The sequence below is a fragment of the Callorhinus ursinus genome, unplaced genomic scaffold (assembly GCF_003265705.2).
Source record: "Callorhinus ursinus isolate GAN/ISIS: 27379988/994484 unplaced genomic scaffold, GSC_fseal_2.0 scaffold5, whole genome shotgun sequence".
NCBI classification, from domain to species: Eukaryota; Metazoa; Chordata; class Mammalia; order Carnivora; family Otariidae; genus Callorhinus; species Callorhinus ursinus.
In genome coordinates, this window is record NW_027397067.1 from 45,437,505 (window position 1) to 45,456,604 (window position 19,100).

Genomic DNA, 19,100 nt, shown 5'->3' on the forward strand with positions numbered 1-19,100 from the left:
AGCCGAAGGCAGTCACCCAACCAACTGAGCCACCCAGGCATCCAGAAAAAAATTATCTTTTAAAAATTTTTAAGATTTATTTTCAATCTATTTCTTTTTGAATCTAAATCTCTTGAGGAGAACATATAGTTTGATCATTTTTAAAATCCCACCTTGGGGTACCTGGTGGCTCAGTCAGTTAAACATCCTACTCTTGATTTGGCTCAGATCATGATCTCAGTGCTGTGGAATTGAGCCCTGCATTGGGCTCCGTGTTGGGTGTGGAGCCTGCTTGAGATTTTCTCTCTCCCTCTCTCCTTATCCCCACTCTAAAAATAAATAAATAAAATCCAGTCTGACAATCTTTGCCTTTTTTTTTTTTTTAAGATTTTATTTATCTTAAATAGCACAAGCAAGGGAAGCAGCAGGGAGAGGGAGAAGCAGGCTCTCTGCTGATCAGGGAGCCATTTCGGGGCTTGATTCCAGAACCCTGGGATCATGACCTGAGCCGAAGGCTGATGCCACCCAGGCGCCCCCAATCTTTGCCTTTTGACTGGAGTATTTAATCCCTCCACATTTAATGTTTTTAATCATATGGTTGGATTTCTATCTACCATTTTCTATTGTCAATGTTTCTTGTGTTCTTTTTTATTTTTCTCATAATCCTTTACTACTTTTTTACATTAAGTAGATATTTTTTAATGTTTCATTTTAATTCCTTTTGTTCTTAGTGGTTGCTCAAAGGCTTACAATATACATCCAATTTTTTATAGTCTATTTCAGATTAATGCTAAATTTGTTACATTAAAATACAGAAACTTTCTCCATTATAGCTCCATTACTTCCCCCTTCTTTGTGCCATTGTCATATGTATTGCATCTTTGTGTCCAACAGTACAATTTGATAATTATGTTTTAGGTAATGGCCTTTTAAATCAGGAGAAAAAATACATTTATATTGTCCTTTAATGATTATATAATTACATTCATTGGTGCTTTTTTGTGAATATGAGTTACCGTCTGGTGTTCCTTCCTTTCAGTCTGATGAACTTTTAGTATTCAGTTAACAGTGAATTACCTTGAGTCTTTATTTGGGTGTTCCTTTATTTTTCCTTCATTTTTGAACCCATTTTATAGTAAGTTGTAGCAACTCTGAATTCTGATTTCCTCTATCCAGGGGATGGTTGTTGTTGATGTTGGTTTATTTATTTTAGTGACTTGCCTGAACCACATTTGTGGTGTTTCCCCTATAGTGTGTGGTCTCTAATGTTTGTGCTCTCCCCCTGCCCCCCCCCCTTCTTTGTGTATTCAGCTCTGGCTTTCTAGGGATTACCCTGGGTCACTATAACTTAGTCATCAGCCATTGATTGGCTAGAGGCTGTTTAAACCATTGAACCAGTAAGTCTTCCACTCTTTCCATACACTTTCTTCCACTTCTACACATATATTAGATAATGCTCACAATTCAGGGAGTTTATAAATCTGGTTATCCCCCCCCCTTTTTTTTTTTTAACTTACTGGGTTTACACGGTCTCTTGGTTAACCATGAATGAGTAGATTGTTAGTTCCCTCTCCTCTAAGTAAGCACAACCTGGCAAATGCATATAGCTTTCCAGTCTATCAGGGATATGTGAAATCATAGCAAGGTCATCTTTGGCTGTTTTGTTCTCTTGATCTCTCTGTTAATTTTCTGGCCAGTCTGCTGTTTTGTTGATTGTACCAACAAGTATTGTGACCTGAGGTTAGACTTCCCTTTTGCCTCTGATTTTTTCTGTCATTTTTGACAACTTTGTCTAGTTTTGTCATTGCTTTTTGGAAAGAGGATTTGCCAACTTCCTAACTCAGAATTCGTAAAGTCCTATCCTGTATTCATTTTTATTTTGTAGTAAAAAGCATATAACATAACATATAACTTAAAATTTACCATTTTGAAGGATACACTAGTGTTAACTATATGCACATTGTTAGTGAATAGATCTGTAGAACTTCTTCATCTTTCAAAAATTAAAACTCTATAACCATTTAACAACAACTTCCCTTTTCCTTCTCCTACCACCACCAGTGCCTGGCAACCACCATTTTACTTTGTTTCTAAGAATTTGACTACTTTAGATACCTTTTATATGTAGAATCATACAGTGTTTGTCTTTTTGTGACTGGTTTATTGCACTTAGCATCATGTCTTTAACATGTTTATTCATGTTGTAGCACAAGACAGAATTTCCTCTTTTTAGAAGACTGGATATATTTGATTGTGTATACCACATCTTCTTTATCCATTTCTTTCAATGGACATTTAGGCTGCTTCCACCTCTTGACTATTGTGAATAATGCTGCAGTGAACATGGTTGTGCAAATATCTTTTTGAGATCCTGTTTTCAGTTCTTTTTGGTATAACTCAGAACTGATTTCATATGGTGATTTTTTTTTTTTTAAAGATGTTATTTGTTAGAGAGAGAGAGAGAGCACGTGCGTGCATGCACAAGCACAGGCAGGGAGAAGCAGGCTCCCTGCTGAGTAAGGACTCGATCCCCGGGGACCCTGGGATCGTGACCTGAGCCAAAGGCAGACCTTTAACCATCTGAGCCATTCAGGCGTCCCTTATGTGGTGATTCTATTAATTTTTTGAGGAACTTCCATAATGCTTTCTTTAGTGGCTGCATCATTTTATATTTTCACCAACAGCACACAAGGGTTCCAGTTTCTCCACAAAGCTGCCAGCACTTGTTACTTTTTGTGTGATAGTGGCCATTCCATTAGCATTGTGGTCATTGTGGTTTTGATTTGCATTTCCTTGATTAGTGATGTTAAACATCTTCTCATATACTTGCTGGCAATTTGTATTCTTTTGAGAAATGTCTATTCAGTGATTTATCCACTTTTAAATTGGATTACTTTTTGTTTATTTTAGATATTAACCCCTTATCAGATAAATGGTTTGCAAATATTTTTTCCCATTACATAGGTTGCCTTTTCACTCTCTTGAATGTTTTCTTTGCTGCATGAAGGTTTTTAGGTTTGTCTATGTTTGCTTTTGTTACTTGTTAAATTTAGTTTTAAAGTATGCCTGTTTTCTGTTAGAATATTTTGTTATAGCCTACCTAGAATTAGGTTTTTGAGAACTATTTAACCCCCTTCTTATTGTTTGTTACTAATATTCTTTGTACAGTCATAGATGTTCTGGTATTAGGAATGCATTTTTCACAATGTATTTCTGAAGAGTTATAAGTGAATAAAGTATTTTAAAGTTGTACAGTGTATCTTGAAGTAAAAAGAATGAAAATTGCTTTTATAGTTACATTCAGGATGGTCTGTCTACTATAACAACATTTGTGTTTTGTCTTTTACAAGGCATAAATGTATTTCCGTTTTTCACAACTCTGAGGAAATGGAAATGATCTTATAGTCAGATGATTAATAAGTGTTGAACTTCAAGTCAATTTCAATATGGGCGATATGGTTCAAAATTCCATATTCAAATATAGAATGCTGCCACTTGGATTATTGTTTAGGTAGTAGTAAAGTTGATTAGAAGCATTCTGACAATACCGAGGTCATGAGTTTGATTCATATGCTTTTAACTTCTTCCTGCGAAAATCCAATTTGTACCCATAAATTGCAACTTCGGTAGGCATTTCACAAATGTTTCTTTGTTACACAAGTCAGGAAGTGGTAGAGATGGCAATATCATGGGCTCATTGTCCAAATAGATGTATAACCAATGGAAAGGTATTAAATGCTCATAATGGAAGTATAGATGCAATATAGCTATGTGAAGAGCAAGGGTTCTGGCATGATATTTTCCAGTTTGGAGTCCTGGTTTTCTAAGCTGTGTCATTTTGGGGAATGACTTGACCTTTCCATGCCTCAGATTTTTCATTTGTAAATTGGGTAGAATAATAGTATTTACCTTTTGGGGCTCTTGTAAGGATTAAATAGTTCTGTGCAGGTAAAGTCCCTGGTACATAGTAAGTGCTCAGTAAACATTGTTTTTGTTATAGACAATAATGAAAATATAATCTGTGCCAATTGATTTATACTTCAAATTAATCTTTCAAATTACTAATGGCAAATATTTAAAATGTGACACTCCATTAGAATAATATAGTAGAAATAGATTTTAAGTATTCTGCCCTTGCAGGAGAAAAACTTGTGAAGACATACATGAGGCCCACACATTTGTAAGCATAGTAAGCATTTTTATAACAATTGTTCTTAGAGGAAGATAATATTCTAAGCACTTTATATAAATGCATTTAATCCTCAATGATACTATTGTTATCCAGATTTTACAGATAAACTGAGACACATACATTAAACAAGTTGTCCAGTGGTTTGCCATATTTCCTGTATTTAGCTATATTGCTATGTTGCTAACCTAAGTAGGTGGGCAATTGTTCGATGAATAAGTTTAATGTATATTAACTTTCACAAATAGATAACTTAAAATGTGAAGTATAATCTACATGCAATTTTTTCCTTTGTTGATTTGTAACAAAAATTTTGTCAGTGAAACAAGTTACCAATATAAAGTGAACTATGGTGACATTTATGTTTTCATTTCTTTCTTTCTAATAATGGAAATCAGTCAGAAAACATTTAAATTTTACGACCAGATAGTATCCAGGTACAGCCTTTAATTAGGTAAAGCTCAATACTTTTTTTATTTTTCAAGGTTGGTAAATTTTTATTTTGTTGGGTCACTCTCCTATCTCTTAACTCTGCTCTCCCCCATAGCCTTTTAACTTGCGTTATAATCCTGTTCTGTTAGTTTAAAACACATTTTAAATACATGTTTTGAATGGAGATTTTAAACAATATGCCATTCAGTTATCTCAGTGCTGCTGTCTACTATGATTATTACAACCACTATCATATATGAACTTTTGTTATGTACCACATATATTATATTCATTCAACAGAAGAAATGGAGGCCTAGGCAGGTTGACTAGCTTATTAAAAGTAACTTGTACAATAAGTTTTTGTGGTGTATCATTACCTATAGTTTAACAAGTTATTTGCTACTTTTTGAGAAACAGTATTTCTTAAAATATTTTTGTTTTAGAAATTTCATTTCTCTTTTCAGAAAGTAATTTGGATGTTATGGAAAAATTAAGCACTTACTTTTAATATTTTGTTTTAAGGAATTGAAATTACCATTCACTTTTTTAAGTGGACATATTCATGAATTGAGGATCCATGTACCATGGACAAAATTGGGTTCAGAACCAGTGGTAATTACCATCAATACAATGGAATGCATTTTGAAACTTAAAGATGGAATACAGGTAAGAAGTTACTGAACTTAGTTTATATTAACCTATTTTAATGTTATTGATGTTATTTCTTTAACTTTTGGGATATGTAACCTTTTACACAAAGTTTACATACACTTACTGTTTCTCAAATGCCTATTAAAGTACCATAATTGCAAAAGGGTATTCTTATATTTGGATGAGACGTTCTAATGGTTATTTTCATACTAATTTTACTTAATCATAGCCATCATAGCGATCATGTAGATGACTTATTATCTGTGTCTAGTAGAAGTAGGACCTGATTGTGTCCCAATTTTCAGGTGAAGGTTTTTGAATTTTTGCAAAAGACCTATATGATTTTTTTATATTTACATGACACTTTTAAATGAGATGAAAATTTCTTGTTTTTTGAAATGAAAATATATTGAATTTACCTTCATATCAAATTTTAAGGTTTTATTTTAATTCGAGTTAACATATGGTGTTACAGTAATCTCAGGTGTAGGGCATAGTAATTTAACACTTCTAAACCTGGTACTCATCACAAGTGCCCTCCGTAATCCCCATCACCTCCTTCACCCATCCCCACACCCACCTCCCCTCTGGTAACCATCAGTTTGTTCTCTATAGTTAAGAATTTGTTTCTTGGCTTGCCTCCTTTTTTCCTCTTGCTGGTTTGAATGGATAAAGAAGCTGTGGTGTATATATACACAATGGAATATTACTCAGCCATAAAAAAAGAATGAAATCTTGCCATTTGCAATGACGTGGATAGAGCTAGAGATTATTATGCTAAGCAAAATAAGTCAGAGAAAGACAAATAGCATACGATTTCACTCATGTGGAGTTTAAGAAACCTATCAAATTTCATTGTGTTTTTGAAGTTTTGGTATCAGAAGCTGATTTTTTTTTTTTTCGACTTAACCTTTTCTCTGACCATCTTACATTTCTCTTTAGTGTTTTTTTTTTCTTTTTTGTAAAGTTGTAATACTGATTTTTTTTTTAAAGGCGTTTCTAGCAAAAATCTAGGAAGCAAATAGGTCTGAGAGCAGTATATCATAAATTTTTCCATTTTCATCTTATAGAAAAGTAGTCTCTTTCATTTTTATTATGTTTTCCTTAGCCCATATTTAACTTGTAGTTTAAAAAATGCTTTTTAGAACCAAATGAGTTGATGAGTATTAATAATTTAAATTTAACAATTTAATAACTTATTAAACGTTAAGGCAATTTTAGCATGTCCTAAATATAACTTCAATCGGTGAAATTAAGATTATTTATGATGTTAAAATAATTTCCTTTTTTAAGAAGATACATTGTCATGTCAACCCACTGGGCTCATCTTTTTTTTCCTTTTATGAAATCTTTGAATCTAAGCCTATATTATCTAATTTAACTGATGTAGTTTCTGGAAGTAAGTAGACCAATGCTATATTTCCATGAGAATTTATTTTGTAAACATAAAATACATGGGAGATAGATTTAGAAGTCTGTGAGATAGTTATATTACAACAGAGTTTTATTTTACATTTATTTTAGGTAATACTTAAATGGTCTTAATCATCATCTGTTCCTGGAATTTAATTTTTTTTTTTTAAAAGTCTGGACTTGGTTATACCACCCATGGAGTGCTCCATATTAAAAGAGGAAAAAAAAAATCCAGACACTAAGTATTTTTTCAATGGGAAGGTGGAAGTTTCAAGGCCAGATGTCCCATAAGAAACACATTTTAAAAGAGGCAAATTACAACTAATTATAGAGGCTGCAGAAAAAGATTTGTAACACATGACTTAGTGCAACCTAGAACTAATATTTGATATTGGACCATGCAGATGGCTACTGCAGGAATGATCAGGTTTCCTGCTTGCATGGTATTTGAAACTTGAATTTTGTGGTGTGTACAGCAAAAGGTCAAGTGTCATGAATGTAAACTACTCTAAAAACAAGTATTTTTTGCAGATGTTTAAAATTTTGAGGTAGAAAAGATTTTTGAAAATTGCAGTTGACATTTGGACAAATTATTCAGCAGTGTCCATCCCTGGAGAGTAATACTTAGGTTAGTGATTGGAATTAATTTTTCAGTCAGACATTATAGATGAAACACATTTTTAAACAGTTTATTTTCCTATTTTAAGCTTTGATTAGTGTAGTAGGGAATTAAGTTAAAAAGTCACACATGTACTAGTAAAACTGAATAAGCCCATATTTAATTAAAATTATTTCAAATTATTACATTGTAGAATCAACATGAAGAAAATACTTATTTCATAAATTAGTGTGGGATGGTTGGTTAAAGGAAGAGATTGTTTAGAGTTATAGATATGAATCTGTTAAAAATAACTACTGTTGATATTTGACAGTAATAAATACAACTTAAAAAGTTAGAAATTTGAGGTCTAATTCAGAAAAGGTTATTACAAAAATATAATGCTAAATGCCTTGGTAAGAAGGCAAGTCTGGTTTGTAAAGTTCAGTTTAATTCTACTAACATTGTTGATTTCCTGCTCTTCAGTGCACTGAACACCATTGCCAAGATATTTATATAATCTTCTAAGGAGACTTAGATTTATGATGATTGAGGGTGACTCTAGTGATAATTACAATATACGGCCTTAGCATGTCTCTGTAACTAGTTTTTTTTTGTTTTTTTTTTTTAAAGACTTATTTATTTTAGCAAGTTCATGTGCATGAGCTCTGGGGGGAAAGGGGAGAGGGAGAAATCTCAAGCAGACTCCCTGCTGAGTGTGGATCTCCATTTTTCCACCCTGAGATCATGACCTAAGCTGAAACCAAGAGTATGTAGCTCAACCAACCAAGCCACCCAGGCGCCTCTGTAATTAGTTTTATGGAGCCTTTTTTCGATGAGAAGGTGACCCAAGTTGTTGGGTCAAATAAAGGCCACCTTGATGTTCACACTGAATTATTTTTAATACATTGATATTTCACTCAGAAAATATTTAACTGTTAGCTGTTTACTGTGGGAGACCTGTCTGCCATCATACCCACCTTTAGATCCTTCAGATTTTACTTGTGAGGTTTTTTGTTTGTTTGTTTTTGTTTTTTGGTTCTTTTTTTTTTTTTTTGACTTCAGTTACAGAATTTGATTCATGACACATCATCACTGGTCCAGGTCTGACTTATTTAAATAGTTCACTCTAATAAATACATGTGGATCCAGCACATAGCTCAGTAACTTACATTTAACTGTATGCTCCTCTCCTTTTGCATATTCTTGCTTTTCAACCTTTATGGGCCTCATCTGTAAAATAGGGCAAGACTTGATACATAATTCTTATTCTATGGTTGTATATGCTTTCTTTGCTCATTGTATTAATAAGTCTTGCAAAACTTCTTCAACCTAGAGTAGTAGTAAATTTGTTTTTAAAGAACTATTTATTCGGGCCTTTGTATCGCCTGGAAAGTTTAAAAAACAACAAAAACAACCCCTCCCCCCCAAAAAAACCCTATGAAATCTTTTCACTTGTTAAATGTGACTGTTTGCAAGGCTATTTATAGAATACTCACTGTTCATAAAAAAAACCCGAAAATCTTTTGTACCTAAACCAAAACTTTAAAATTATCAGTAAAAACTGGGGATAAACAAACAGCTTTTGGTTAATGTATGTATGTACTTTTAATCCCTGGTTAGTGCTTGGAGTTACAGGACAATCTTGCTGTCCTTTCTCCTTGCATGTTTTTTGGTGCTGTAGAAAGCCATTATTTGTTTAGGTGGTCTTGAAGAGGGAAGTATCCTATCTTGTCCTTGAAGCTTGAGCACTATGCTGGAGGAAGTTTTGGTAAGGCTATTAACAATATTTATATGGACTTTTTAAAAAACTTTAATTCTCTTAAATGAGGTGGGATTAATTTGAATAACTACGGCATTAGTAGTCATTTGAATGTGTCGTCCTCCCCCACCCCCTACTCCTGCCAAAATTCATATATTGAAATTCTCCCCAAAGATGATGGTATTAGGAGGTAGGATCTTTGGGAGATGCTTAAGTCATGAGCCCTCATAAATGGGATTAGTGCCTTATAAAAGAGGCTCCAGAGAGATGCCTGTCTCTTTTGCCATGTGAGGACACAGTGAAAAGGTACCAGCTGTGAACTGGGAAGAGGGCCCTCAAACCAGACCATGTTGGCACCTTGATCTTGGACTTCCCAGCCTCCAGCCTGTGAGAAAAAAATTTCTGTTGCTGTTATAAGCTACCAAGTTATCCAGTCTGTGGTATTTTTTATAGCAGCCCACATGGACTAGGACAACTACTTTTTCAGAAATTTAACAGGGTTCAGAAATGCTGACTTAGGCTGTGGAATTTATTGCATTATTATTGATTTCCTCACTTGCACTGCTGCAGGTTAATGATGGTGGTTATGATAATAGCAGATAATGTAGTCTAGATTCTCTCTGTAGCTTCCTTCTATAAAAAAGTGAGAAAGTTCCCTATAAATTATGGGTAGTGTCTTTACCTCTCACAAAGGAACCCCTTTTATATTGTGAAGGAGATGAATCCTCTGGTACATCTTCTTGTGTAACAGTTCAGAAAAGCTACATAATTGTTAATAAGATGAATTATAATAACTTCATATCATTTTGATCTAGTAAAGAATTTTTTTTTAAAAGGTTTTATTTATTTGACAGCAAGAGAGAGCAGGAACACAAGTAGGGGGAGTGGGAGAGGGAGAAGCAGACTCCTGCTGGGCAGGGAGCCCGATGCGGGGCTTGATCCCAGGACCCTGGGATCATGACCTGAGCCGAAGGCAGACGCTTAACGACTGAGCCACCCAGGTGCCCCTAGTAAAGAATTTTTTAAGTGGAGTATGTAGCTAAATAATTTCCAGGCTTTGGCTATATCTTGTTTCTCGTGTTGTAACTGGAATGGTGAAATAAGACTGGGGAGTGGGGCATTGACCTTTTGTGTAAAGAAGGTGAATGGAGGATTCAGTAGAGGAGAATCCAGAAGTCCCTGACAGTGGCTCCTACGTTATATGCCCTGGTGGCAGGCCACATGAAAGAGTGGAGAAACTGTATAACTCAAAACCAAGTAATATGTGGAGGAGGGATAGTAGTAGTAGTAGTAAATGTCCCTTCACATTCTTAGTTGAAAGAAGAATAAGCCAGCCAAATCACCATTTCTTTTAAGATACACATAAAATTGTGTTTTGCTGAAGAAATTTTAAATACGTGAATCTGATCCTGAATTTACTTGCACTTAATTAGAGGTATACCAAATTCTTCAGTAAGTGAGGTATTCAGTTTAGTCAGGTGCAGCAAGCATTAAGGTGATTCCTGTTCTCTTCTGTATATCTTGAATCTTCTAAAACTAATACCTGAGATTATATTCTAAGTCTGTTTTGAGATGTAGTAGAGAAAGATACTTTTGAGTTTCACTCTGGGTGGAATCCTTTATGTATTTATATATTTTGGTTATTGGTGGTTGTTTTCACTTTTAGTCCCATTTTATGGAGATGTAATTGACAAATTAAAATACATTAAAGTGTACAATGTGGTGATATAAGTATATTGTGAAAGAATTCACACCATCAAGTTAATACTTCCTTTACCTCACAGTCAACTTTTTTCTTTTTTTAACCTTTTTAATTTTTTTTTGATGAGAATACTTAAGATCTACTCTTAGCAAATTTCAAGTATACAATATAGTATCATTAACTGTAGTCACCAAGTTGTACATTAGAATCTTAGATCTTGTTCAGCTAATAACTGAAAATTGTACCCTTTGATATTGCCCATTTCACCCAGGACCTGTCAAACATTATTATTCTACTGTTTCTATAAGTTTGACAGTTTTTTTTTTTTTTTTTTTTTTTTTAAGATTTCCACATAGTATTTGCCTGGCTTATTTCATTTCCCACAATGCCCTTTAGGTTCATCTGTGTTGTTACAAATGGCAGGATTTCTTTATTTTTTTTTTTTAAAGATTTTATTTATTTATTTGACAGACAGGAGAGAGGGAACACAAGCAGGGGGAGTGGGAGAGGGAGAAGCAGGCTTCCCGCCGAGCAGGGAGCCGGATGCGGGGCTTGATCCCAGGATCCTGGGATCATGACCTGAGCCGAAGGCAGACGCTTAACGACTGAGCCACCCAGGCACCCCAGGATTTCTTTATTTTTCACAGCTGAGTAATGTGCGCACGCATATCCACTCCCCCATTGTTGGACCCTTAGGTTATTTCCGTTCATGGCTTTTGTGAGTAATGCTGCCGTGAACATGAGAGTACAGATGTCTCTTTGAAATAATATTTTCTTTCCATATATACCCAGAAGTGGGATTGCCAGAAGTGGATAATGTGGTAGTTCTATTTTTGAATTTTTGAGGAACCTCTGTACAGTTTTCCAGTTTTCCATGACAATGCCAGTTTACATTACCACCAATGTTGTACAAAGGTTCCCTATTTTCAGTATTTGTTATTTCTTGTCTATTTGATGATAGCCATCCTAAGAGGCTTGGAGTGATAGTTCATTGTGGTTTTGATTTGTATTTTTCTGATGGTTATTGTTGTTCAGCACCTTTTCAGGTATCTTTTGGCCATTTGTGTAACTTTTTTAGAAAAATGTTTATTCAGTTCCTTTGCTCATTTTTAATTGGATTGTTTTTTGATATTGTACAAGTTCATTTTTTATATTTTAGATATTAACCCGTTGTGAGATACATGATTTGCACATATATTCTCCCATACCATAGATTGACTTTTCATTTTGTTGATAGTTTCCTTGGCTGTGCAGAAGCTTTTTAATATGATGTAGTCCCACTTTTTTTTCTTTTTTCTTTTTTTTTTTTTTGGTTTTTGTTGCCTGTGCTTTTGGTGTTGTATCCAAAAATCATCGCTATGACTGATGTCAAGGAACCTTTCCATTATGTTTTCTTTTAGTAGTTGTACAGTTTCAGGTCTTATGTTTAACTCTTATCCCTTCTGAGTTAATTTGTATGAGTGGTGTAAGATAGAGTCCATTTTCATTTATTGTTTTGTACCTGGAGATCCAATTTTCCCAGCATGATTTATTGAAGAGCCTGTCCTTTCTGCATTGTGTGTTCTTGGTGCCTTTGTCAAGGATTAGTTGACTGTATATGTATGGGTTTATTTCTGGGCTCTTAATTCTGTTTCATTGATATGTGTCTGTTTTTATGCCAGTACCATACTATTTTGATTACTGTAGCTTTGTAATATATTTGAAATCAGGAAGTGTGATGCCTCCAGCTTTGTTCTTCTTTCTCAAGATTGCTTTGGCTATTTGAGATATTTTTTTGTGGTTCCATATGAATTTTGGAATTGTTTTTCCTATATATGTGAAAAAATGCCATTGGAATTTTGATAGGGTTAGCAGTGAATCTGTAGATCACTTTAGATACAGTATTTTGTTTTTTGATGCTGTTGTAAACAAGAATGCTTTTTAATTTTCTCTGATAGCTCATTAATAGCATATAGAAACACTGATTTTTGTATATTTACTTTGTATTGAATCTATTAGTCCTGTTGTTTTGTAGGATTCTTTAGAGTTTTCTATATGTAAGATAATGTTATCTGCAAACATAATTTTAATGCTCACTTTCTGATTTGGATGCCTTTTATTTCTTTCCTAGTTGCTCTGGCTAGGATTTCCAGAATTACACTGAGTAAAAGTGGTGGGAGTGGGCATCTTTGTCTTGTTTCTATTCTTATAGGAAAAGCTTTCAGCTTTTCACCATTGAGTTATGATGTTAGCTGTCATGGTGTCATATATGGCTTTTATTATGTTGAAGTACATCCCTTCTTTTTTATTTTATTATGTTAAGAAGTACATTCCTTGTATACCTAATTTGTTGAGAGCTTTTATCATGAAAGGATGTTGAATATTGTCAGATGCTTTTTCTGACATATCTAATGAGATGATTTTTATCCTTCATTTGTTAATGTGATGTATTACATTTATTTATTTGCATATTTTGAACCGTCCTGGCATCCCAGGGTTAAATCCACTTGATCATGCTTTATGATTTTTTTTTTAATGTGCTGTTGAATTCAATTTGCTAATACCTTATTGGGAATTATTACATATATATTCATCAGGGATATTGGCCAATAATTGTCCTATAGTGTTCTTGTCTGGGTTTGGTATCAGAATAATGTTGGACTCATAAAGTGAGTTTGGAAGTATTCCATCTACTCAATTTTTTGGAAGTTTGAGAAGGATTGGCATTAATTCTTCTGTATATATTTGGTATAATTCACCAGTGAAGTATCTTTCTTGGGCTTCGTTGGGAGTTTAAGATTTTATTTTAATTACCTGGTGCTCATCATGACAAGTGCACTCATTAGTCCCCATCATCTATTTCACCCATTCCTCTACCCACCTCCCCTCTGGTAACCAGGAGTTTGTTCTCAATAGTTAATAGTTGATTTCTTGGTTTATTGCTCTTTCCCCCACCCTTTGCTTATTGTTTTGTTTCTTAAATTCCACATATGAGTAAAATCATATGGTATTTGTCTTTCTCCGACTTATTTCACTTAGCTCCATACATGTTGTTGCAAATGGCAAGATTTCAGTCTTTTTTTATGGCTGAATAATATTCCATTGTGTAGGTATATACCACATCTTCCTCATCAATTCATCAATCTGGATACTTGGGCTGTTTCAGTAATTTGGGTATTGTAGATAATGCCGCTATAAACACTGGGGTGCATGTATCCCTTTGAATTAATGTTTTTGTATTCTTTGGGTAAATACCTAGTAGTCCATTTGCTGGATCATAGGGTAGTTCTATTTTTAACTTTTTGAGGAACTACTATACTGACTTCCGCAGTGGCTGCAATGGTTTGCATTCCCACCAACAGTGCAAGAGGGTTCCCCTTTCTCCACATCCCTGACGTCTCTTTCTTGTGTTGTGATTTTAGCTATTTTGACAGGTGTGAGGTGATATCCCTCTATAATTTTGATTTGCTTTTTTCCCTGATGAGTGATGTTGAGCATCTTTTCATGTATCTGTTGGCCATCTGTATGTCTTTGGAAAAATGTCTATTCATGTCTTCTGCCCATTTTTAATTGGATTATTTTTTGAGTGTTGAGTTTGATAAATTCTGTATAGATTTTGGATACTAACCCTCTTATCAGGGTTATGTTAGATATGTCATTTGTAAATATCTTCTCTCATTTTGTAGGCTGCCTTTTAGTTTTGTTGATTGTTTCCTTCACTGTGCAGAAACTTTTTATTCTGATGAAGTCCCAATATTTTTGCTTTTGTTTCCATTGCCTCAGGAGATCCACCTAGAGAAAAGTTGCATGATTGATGTCTGAGAAACTACAGCTTGTGCTTTCTTCAAGGACTTTTATGGTTTCCTGTCTCACATTTAGGTCTTTAATCTGTTTTGAATTTATTTTTGTGTATGGTGTAAGAAATTGGTCCAGTTTCTTTCCTGCTTTGTTGATTAATTGACCATATAATTGTGGGTTCATTTCTAGGTTTTCTGTTCTGTTCCATTGATCTATGTGTGTGTTTTTATGCCAGTAGCATACTGTTTCGGTCACTACAGCTTTGTAATATAACTTGAAGTCTGGAATTATGATGCCTCCAGCTTCGCTTTTCTTTTCAAGATTGCTTTGGCTATTTGGGGTCCTTTGTGGTTCCATACAAATTTTAGGATTGTTTTAGCTCTGTGAAAAATGCTGGTGGTATTTTGATAGGGATTGTATTAAATGTGTAGATTGCTTTAAGTTGTATAGAGAATTTAACAATATTTGTTCTTCCAATCCACTAGGGTGGGATGTCTTTCCATTTCTTTGTGTCATTTTCAATTTCTTTCCTAAGTGTTCTGTAGTTTTCAGAGTACAGATCATTTACCTCCTTGTTTAGGTTTATTCCTAGGTATCTTATTGTTTTTGGTGCAATTGTAAATGGATGGATTCCTTGATTTCTCTTTCTGCTGGTTCATTATTGGTATACAGAGATGCAACAGATTTCTGTACGTTGGTTTTGTATCCTGTGGCTTTACTGGATTCATGTATCAGTGCTAGCAATTTTTTTGGTGGAGTCTTTTGGGTTTTCTATATATATAGTGTAATGTCATCTGCAGATAGTGAAAGTTTGACTTCTTCCTTGCTGATTTGGTTGCTTTTATTTCTTACTGTTGTCTGATTACTGAGACTAGGACTTCCAGTACTATGTTAAATAACAGTGTTGAGTGTGGACATCCTTGTCTTCTTCCTGATCTTAGGGGAAGGGCTCTCAGTTTTTCCGCATTGTGGATGATACTTGCTGTTGGTTTTTCATATATGGACTTTATTATGTTGAGGTATGTTCCCTTTAAACCTACTTTATTGAAGGTTTCTGTCATCAGTGGATGTTGTACTTTGTCAAATGCATTTTCTGCATCTATTGAAAGGATTATATGGTTCTTATCCTTTCTATTATTGATGTGATGTATCATGTCGATTTGTGAATGTTGAACCACCCTTGCATCCCAGAAATAAATCCCACTTGATCGTGTTGAATGATTTTTAAAACATTTTTCTAATGTATTGTTGGATTTGGTTCACTAGTATTTTGTTGAGGATTTTTGCATCTGCGTTCATCAGAGATATTGGCCTGTAGTTCTTTTTTTTTTTTTTTTTTTTTTGTGGTGTCTTTATCTGGTTTGGTATCAGGATAATGCTGGCCTCAGAATGAATTTGGAAGTTTTCCTTCCTTTTCTATTTTTTTTGGAGTGGTTTGAGAATTAGTATTAACTCTTCTTTAAATGGTATAATTCGCCTGTGAAGCTATATGATCCTGGACTTTTTGGGACATTTTTGATTACTGATTCAGTTTCTTTGCTGGTTATCAGTCTGTTCAGATTTTCTATTTCTTCCTGTTTTAGTTTTAGTATTTTGGTAAGTTTATATGTTTTTAGGCATTTATCCATTTCTTCTAGGTTGGTCAGAAAAGATGCCTGGTATGACTTTGATCTGTTTGAATTTGTTGAGGCTTGTTTTGTGGCCTAATATGTGATCTCTCCTGGAGAATGTTCCATGTGCACTTGAAAAGAATGTGTATTCTGTTTCAGGATGGAATGTTCTCAGTCTGCCTGTTAAATCTATCTGGTCCAGTTGTCATTCAAGGCCATTGTTTCCTTGTTGATTTTTTTTTCTGTTTAGATGATCTGTCCATTGATGTAAGTGGGTGTTAAAGTTCCCTACTGTTATTGTATTTTTATTGATCAGTTCCTTTGTTATTAACTGTTTTAGGTATATATGTGCTTCTGTGTTGAGTGAATAAATATTTAGAATTGTTAGATCTTGTTGGATTGTCCCTTTTATTGTTATCTAGTGTCCTTTGTCTCTTGTTACAGTCTTTGTTTTATTTATTTTTTGTAAAGATTTTATTTATTTGTCAGAGAGAGAGAACAAGGCTGGGAGTGGGTGGAGGGAGAAACTGGCTCCTCGCCAAGCAAGGAGCTTGATGCAGGACTCGATCCCAAGACCCTGGGATCATGACCTGAGCTGAAGGCAGAAGCTTAACTGACTGAGCCACGTAGACATCCTGACATTCTTTGTTTTAAAGTCTGTTTTGTCTGGTACAAGTACTGCTATTCTGGGTTTCTTTCTTTCTTTTTTTTTTTTTTAATATTTATTCACTTTAGAGAGAGAAAAAGAGTGAGAGCACACATAGTGGGGAGGAGGAGGAGGAAGAGAAGGAGAGAGAATATCTCCAGCAGACTTCCCGCTGAGTGAGGAGCCCAATGCAGAGCTTGATCCCATGACCCTGAGATCATGACCTGAGCTGAAATCAAGAGTTGGACACCCAGCTGACTGAGCCACTCAGGCTTCCCATACTCTGGATTTCTTTTGACATGCATTTGCATGATAAATGTTTCTCCATCTCTTCACTTTCAATCTGCAGGTGTGTTTAGGTCTGAAGTGAATCTCTTGTAGGCAGCATATAGATGAGTCCTTTTTTTTTTTCCATTCTGTCACCCTGTGTCTTTTGATTGGAGTGTTTATTCCGTTTACAGTCAAAGTAATTATTGATATGTATTGCCATTTTATTACTTGTTTTATGACTATTTCTGAAGATTTTCCCTGATCCTTTCTTGTCTTTCTCTTTCATGGTTTGCTAGTTTTCCTTAGTGATATATTTGGATTTCTTTCTCTTTATTCTTTGTATATTAGTTGTTTTTGATTTGTGGTTACCGTTAGATTTATATATAATATCATCTGCATATAGCAGTCTACATTAAGTTAGTGGGTGTTTAAGTTTGAACCCATTCTTTATTCCTCCCCATGTTTTAGGTTTATGGTGTCATATTTTACATCCTTTTATTTTGTGAGTTTGACTTTTTTTTCCCCAGAAATATTCCTTTTTATTGCTTTTGTGTTTTCTACCTTCATACTCTCAATTTTGGCCTTTCTACTCAGAGTCCCCTTTAATATTTCTTATAGGGCTGTTTAGTTGTCATGTACTCCTTTTAGTTTTTGTCTGAGAAGTCTTCATTTCTTCTTCTTTTCTGAACAATAACCTTGCTGAATATAGTGTTTTTTGCCTCTAGGATTTTCCCATTCAGCACTTTGAATGTATCTTGCCGTTCCTTTCTGGTGTGGAAAGTTTTTCCTGAAAAATCTGCAGATAGTGTTATGGGGTTTCCTTTGTATGTAATTGTCTTTTGTCTTGCTGTTTTTTGTTTTAATAAGTGTTTTATTGTTACTCTTTTGAGTTTGTTTTTTTATTTTTGAAATCTGCTCTAGGCCCAGTGTGGGCATTGAACTCATGATGACTCCAAGATCAAGAGCTGCATGCTCTACTGACTGAGCCAGTCAGGTGCCCCTTGTCTTGATCCTTTTAATATTTCTTTTTCACTATATTTTGCCATCTTAACTACAATATGTCTTGGTTGACTTTGTTGATTTTTTTTTTTTTTTTTTTTTTTTTTTTTTTGGTGTTGAGTTTGGTAAGTTCTTTATAGAATTTGGATACTTCCCCTTTTTCAGATAGGTCATTTGCAAATATCTTCTCCCATTCCGTAGGCTGCCTTTCAGTTTTGTTGATTATTTCCTTTGCTGTGCAGAAGCTTTTTATATTGATGAAGTCCAAGAGTTCATTTTTGCTTTTTCCCCTTGCCTCCAGAGAGGTGTCTAGTAAGAAGTTGCTATAGCCAGGGTCAAAGAGGTTGCTGCCTGTGTGTTCTCCTCTAGGATTTTGATGGATTTTTGTCTTACATATAGGTCTTTCATCCATTTTGAATTTATTTTTGTGTATGGTATAAGAAAGTGGTCTAGTTTCATTCTTCATGTTGCTGTCCAGTTTTCCCAACACCATTTATTGAATAGACTGTCTTTTTTCCATTGGGTATCCTTTCCTGCTTTGTCAAAGATTAGTTGAACATACAGTTGTGGGTTCATTTCTGGGTTTTTAATTCTGTTCCATTGATCTTTGTGTCTGTTTTTGTGGCAGTACCATACTGTCTTGATGACTACAGCTTTGTAATAGAGCTTGAAGTCTGGAATTGTCATGCCACCAGCTTTGCTTTTCTTTTCAAGATTGCTTTGGCTATTTGGGGTCCTTTGTGGTTCTCTACAAATTTTAGGATTGTTTGTCCTAGCTCTGTGAAAAATGCTGTTGATACTTCGATAGGGATTGTGTTAAATGTGTAGATTGCTTTGGGTCATATAGACATTTTAACAATATTTGTTTTTCCAATTCATTAGCATGGAATGTTTTCCCATTTCTTTGTTTCCTCTTCAATTTCTTTCATAAGTGTTCTATAGTTTCCAGAGTACGGATCATTTGCCTCTTTGTTTAGGTTTATTTCTAGGTATCTTTTTTTTTTTTTTTTTTGGGTGCAATTGTAAATAGTTTGGATTCCTTGATTTCTTTCTGGTGTTTCATTATTGGTAT

General features: G+C 34.5%; 1 protein-coding gene across 12 annotated transcripts in view; it reads left to right on the plus strand.

The window, feature by feature from the left end:
* The window catches only part of VPS13B (vacuolar protein sorting 13 homolog B), a 746,502-nt gene that overhangs the window by 11,458 nt on the left and 715,944 nt on the right, over nt 1-19,100 (plus strand). For 11 of the 12 annotated variants that reach the window (XM_073893025.1, XM_073893022.1, XM_073893023.1 and 8 more), the window contains exon 3: nt 5,123-5,266. The exons of the other annotated variant lie outside the window; for it this stretch is intronic. In XM_073893025.1, the coding sequence (XP_073749126.1) occupies nt 5,123-5,266 (144 nt within the window). The remainder of the gene's footprint in view (nt 1-5,122; nt 5,267-19,100) is intronic. 12 annotated transcript variants of the gene reach the window in all.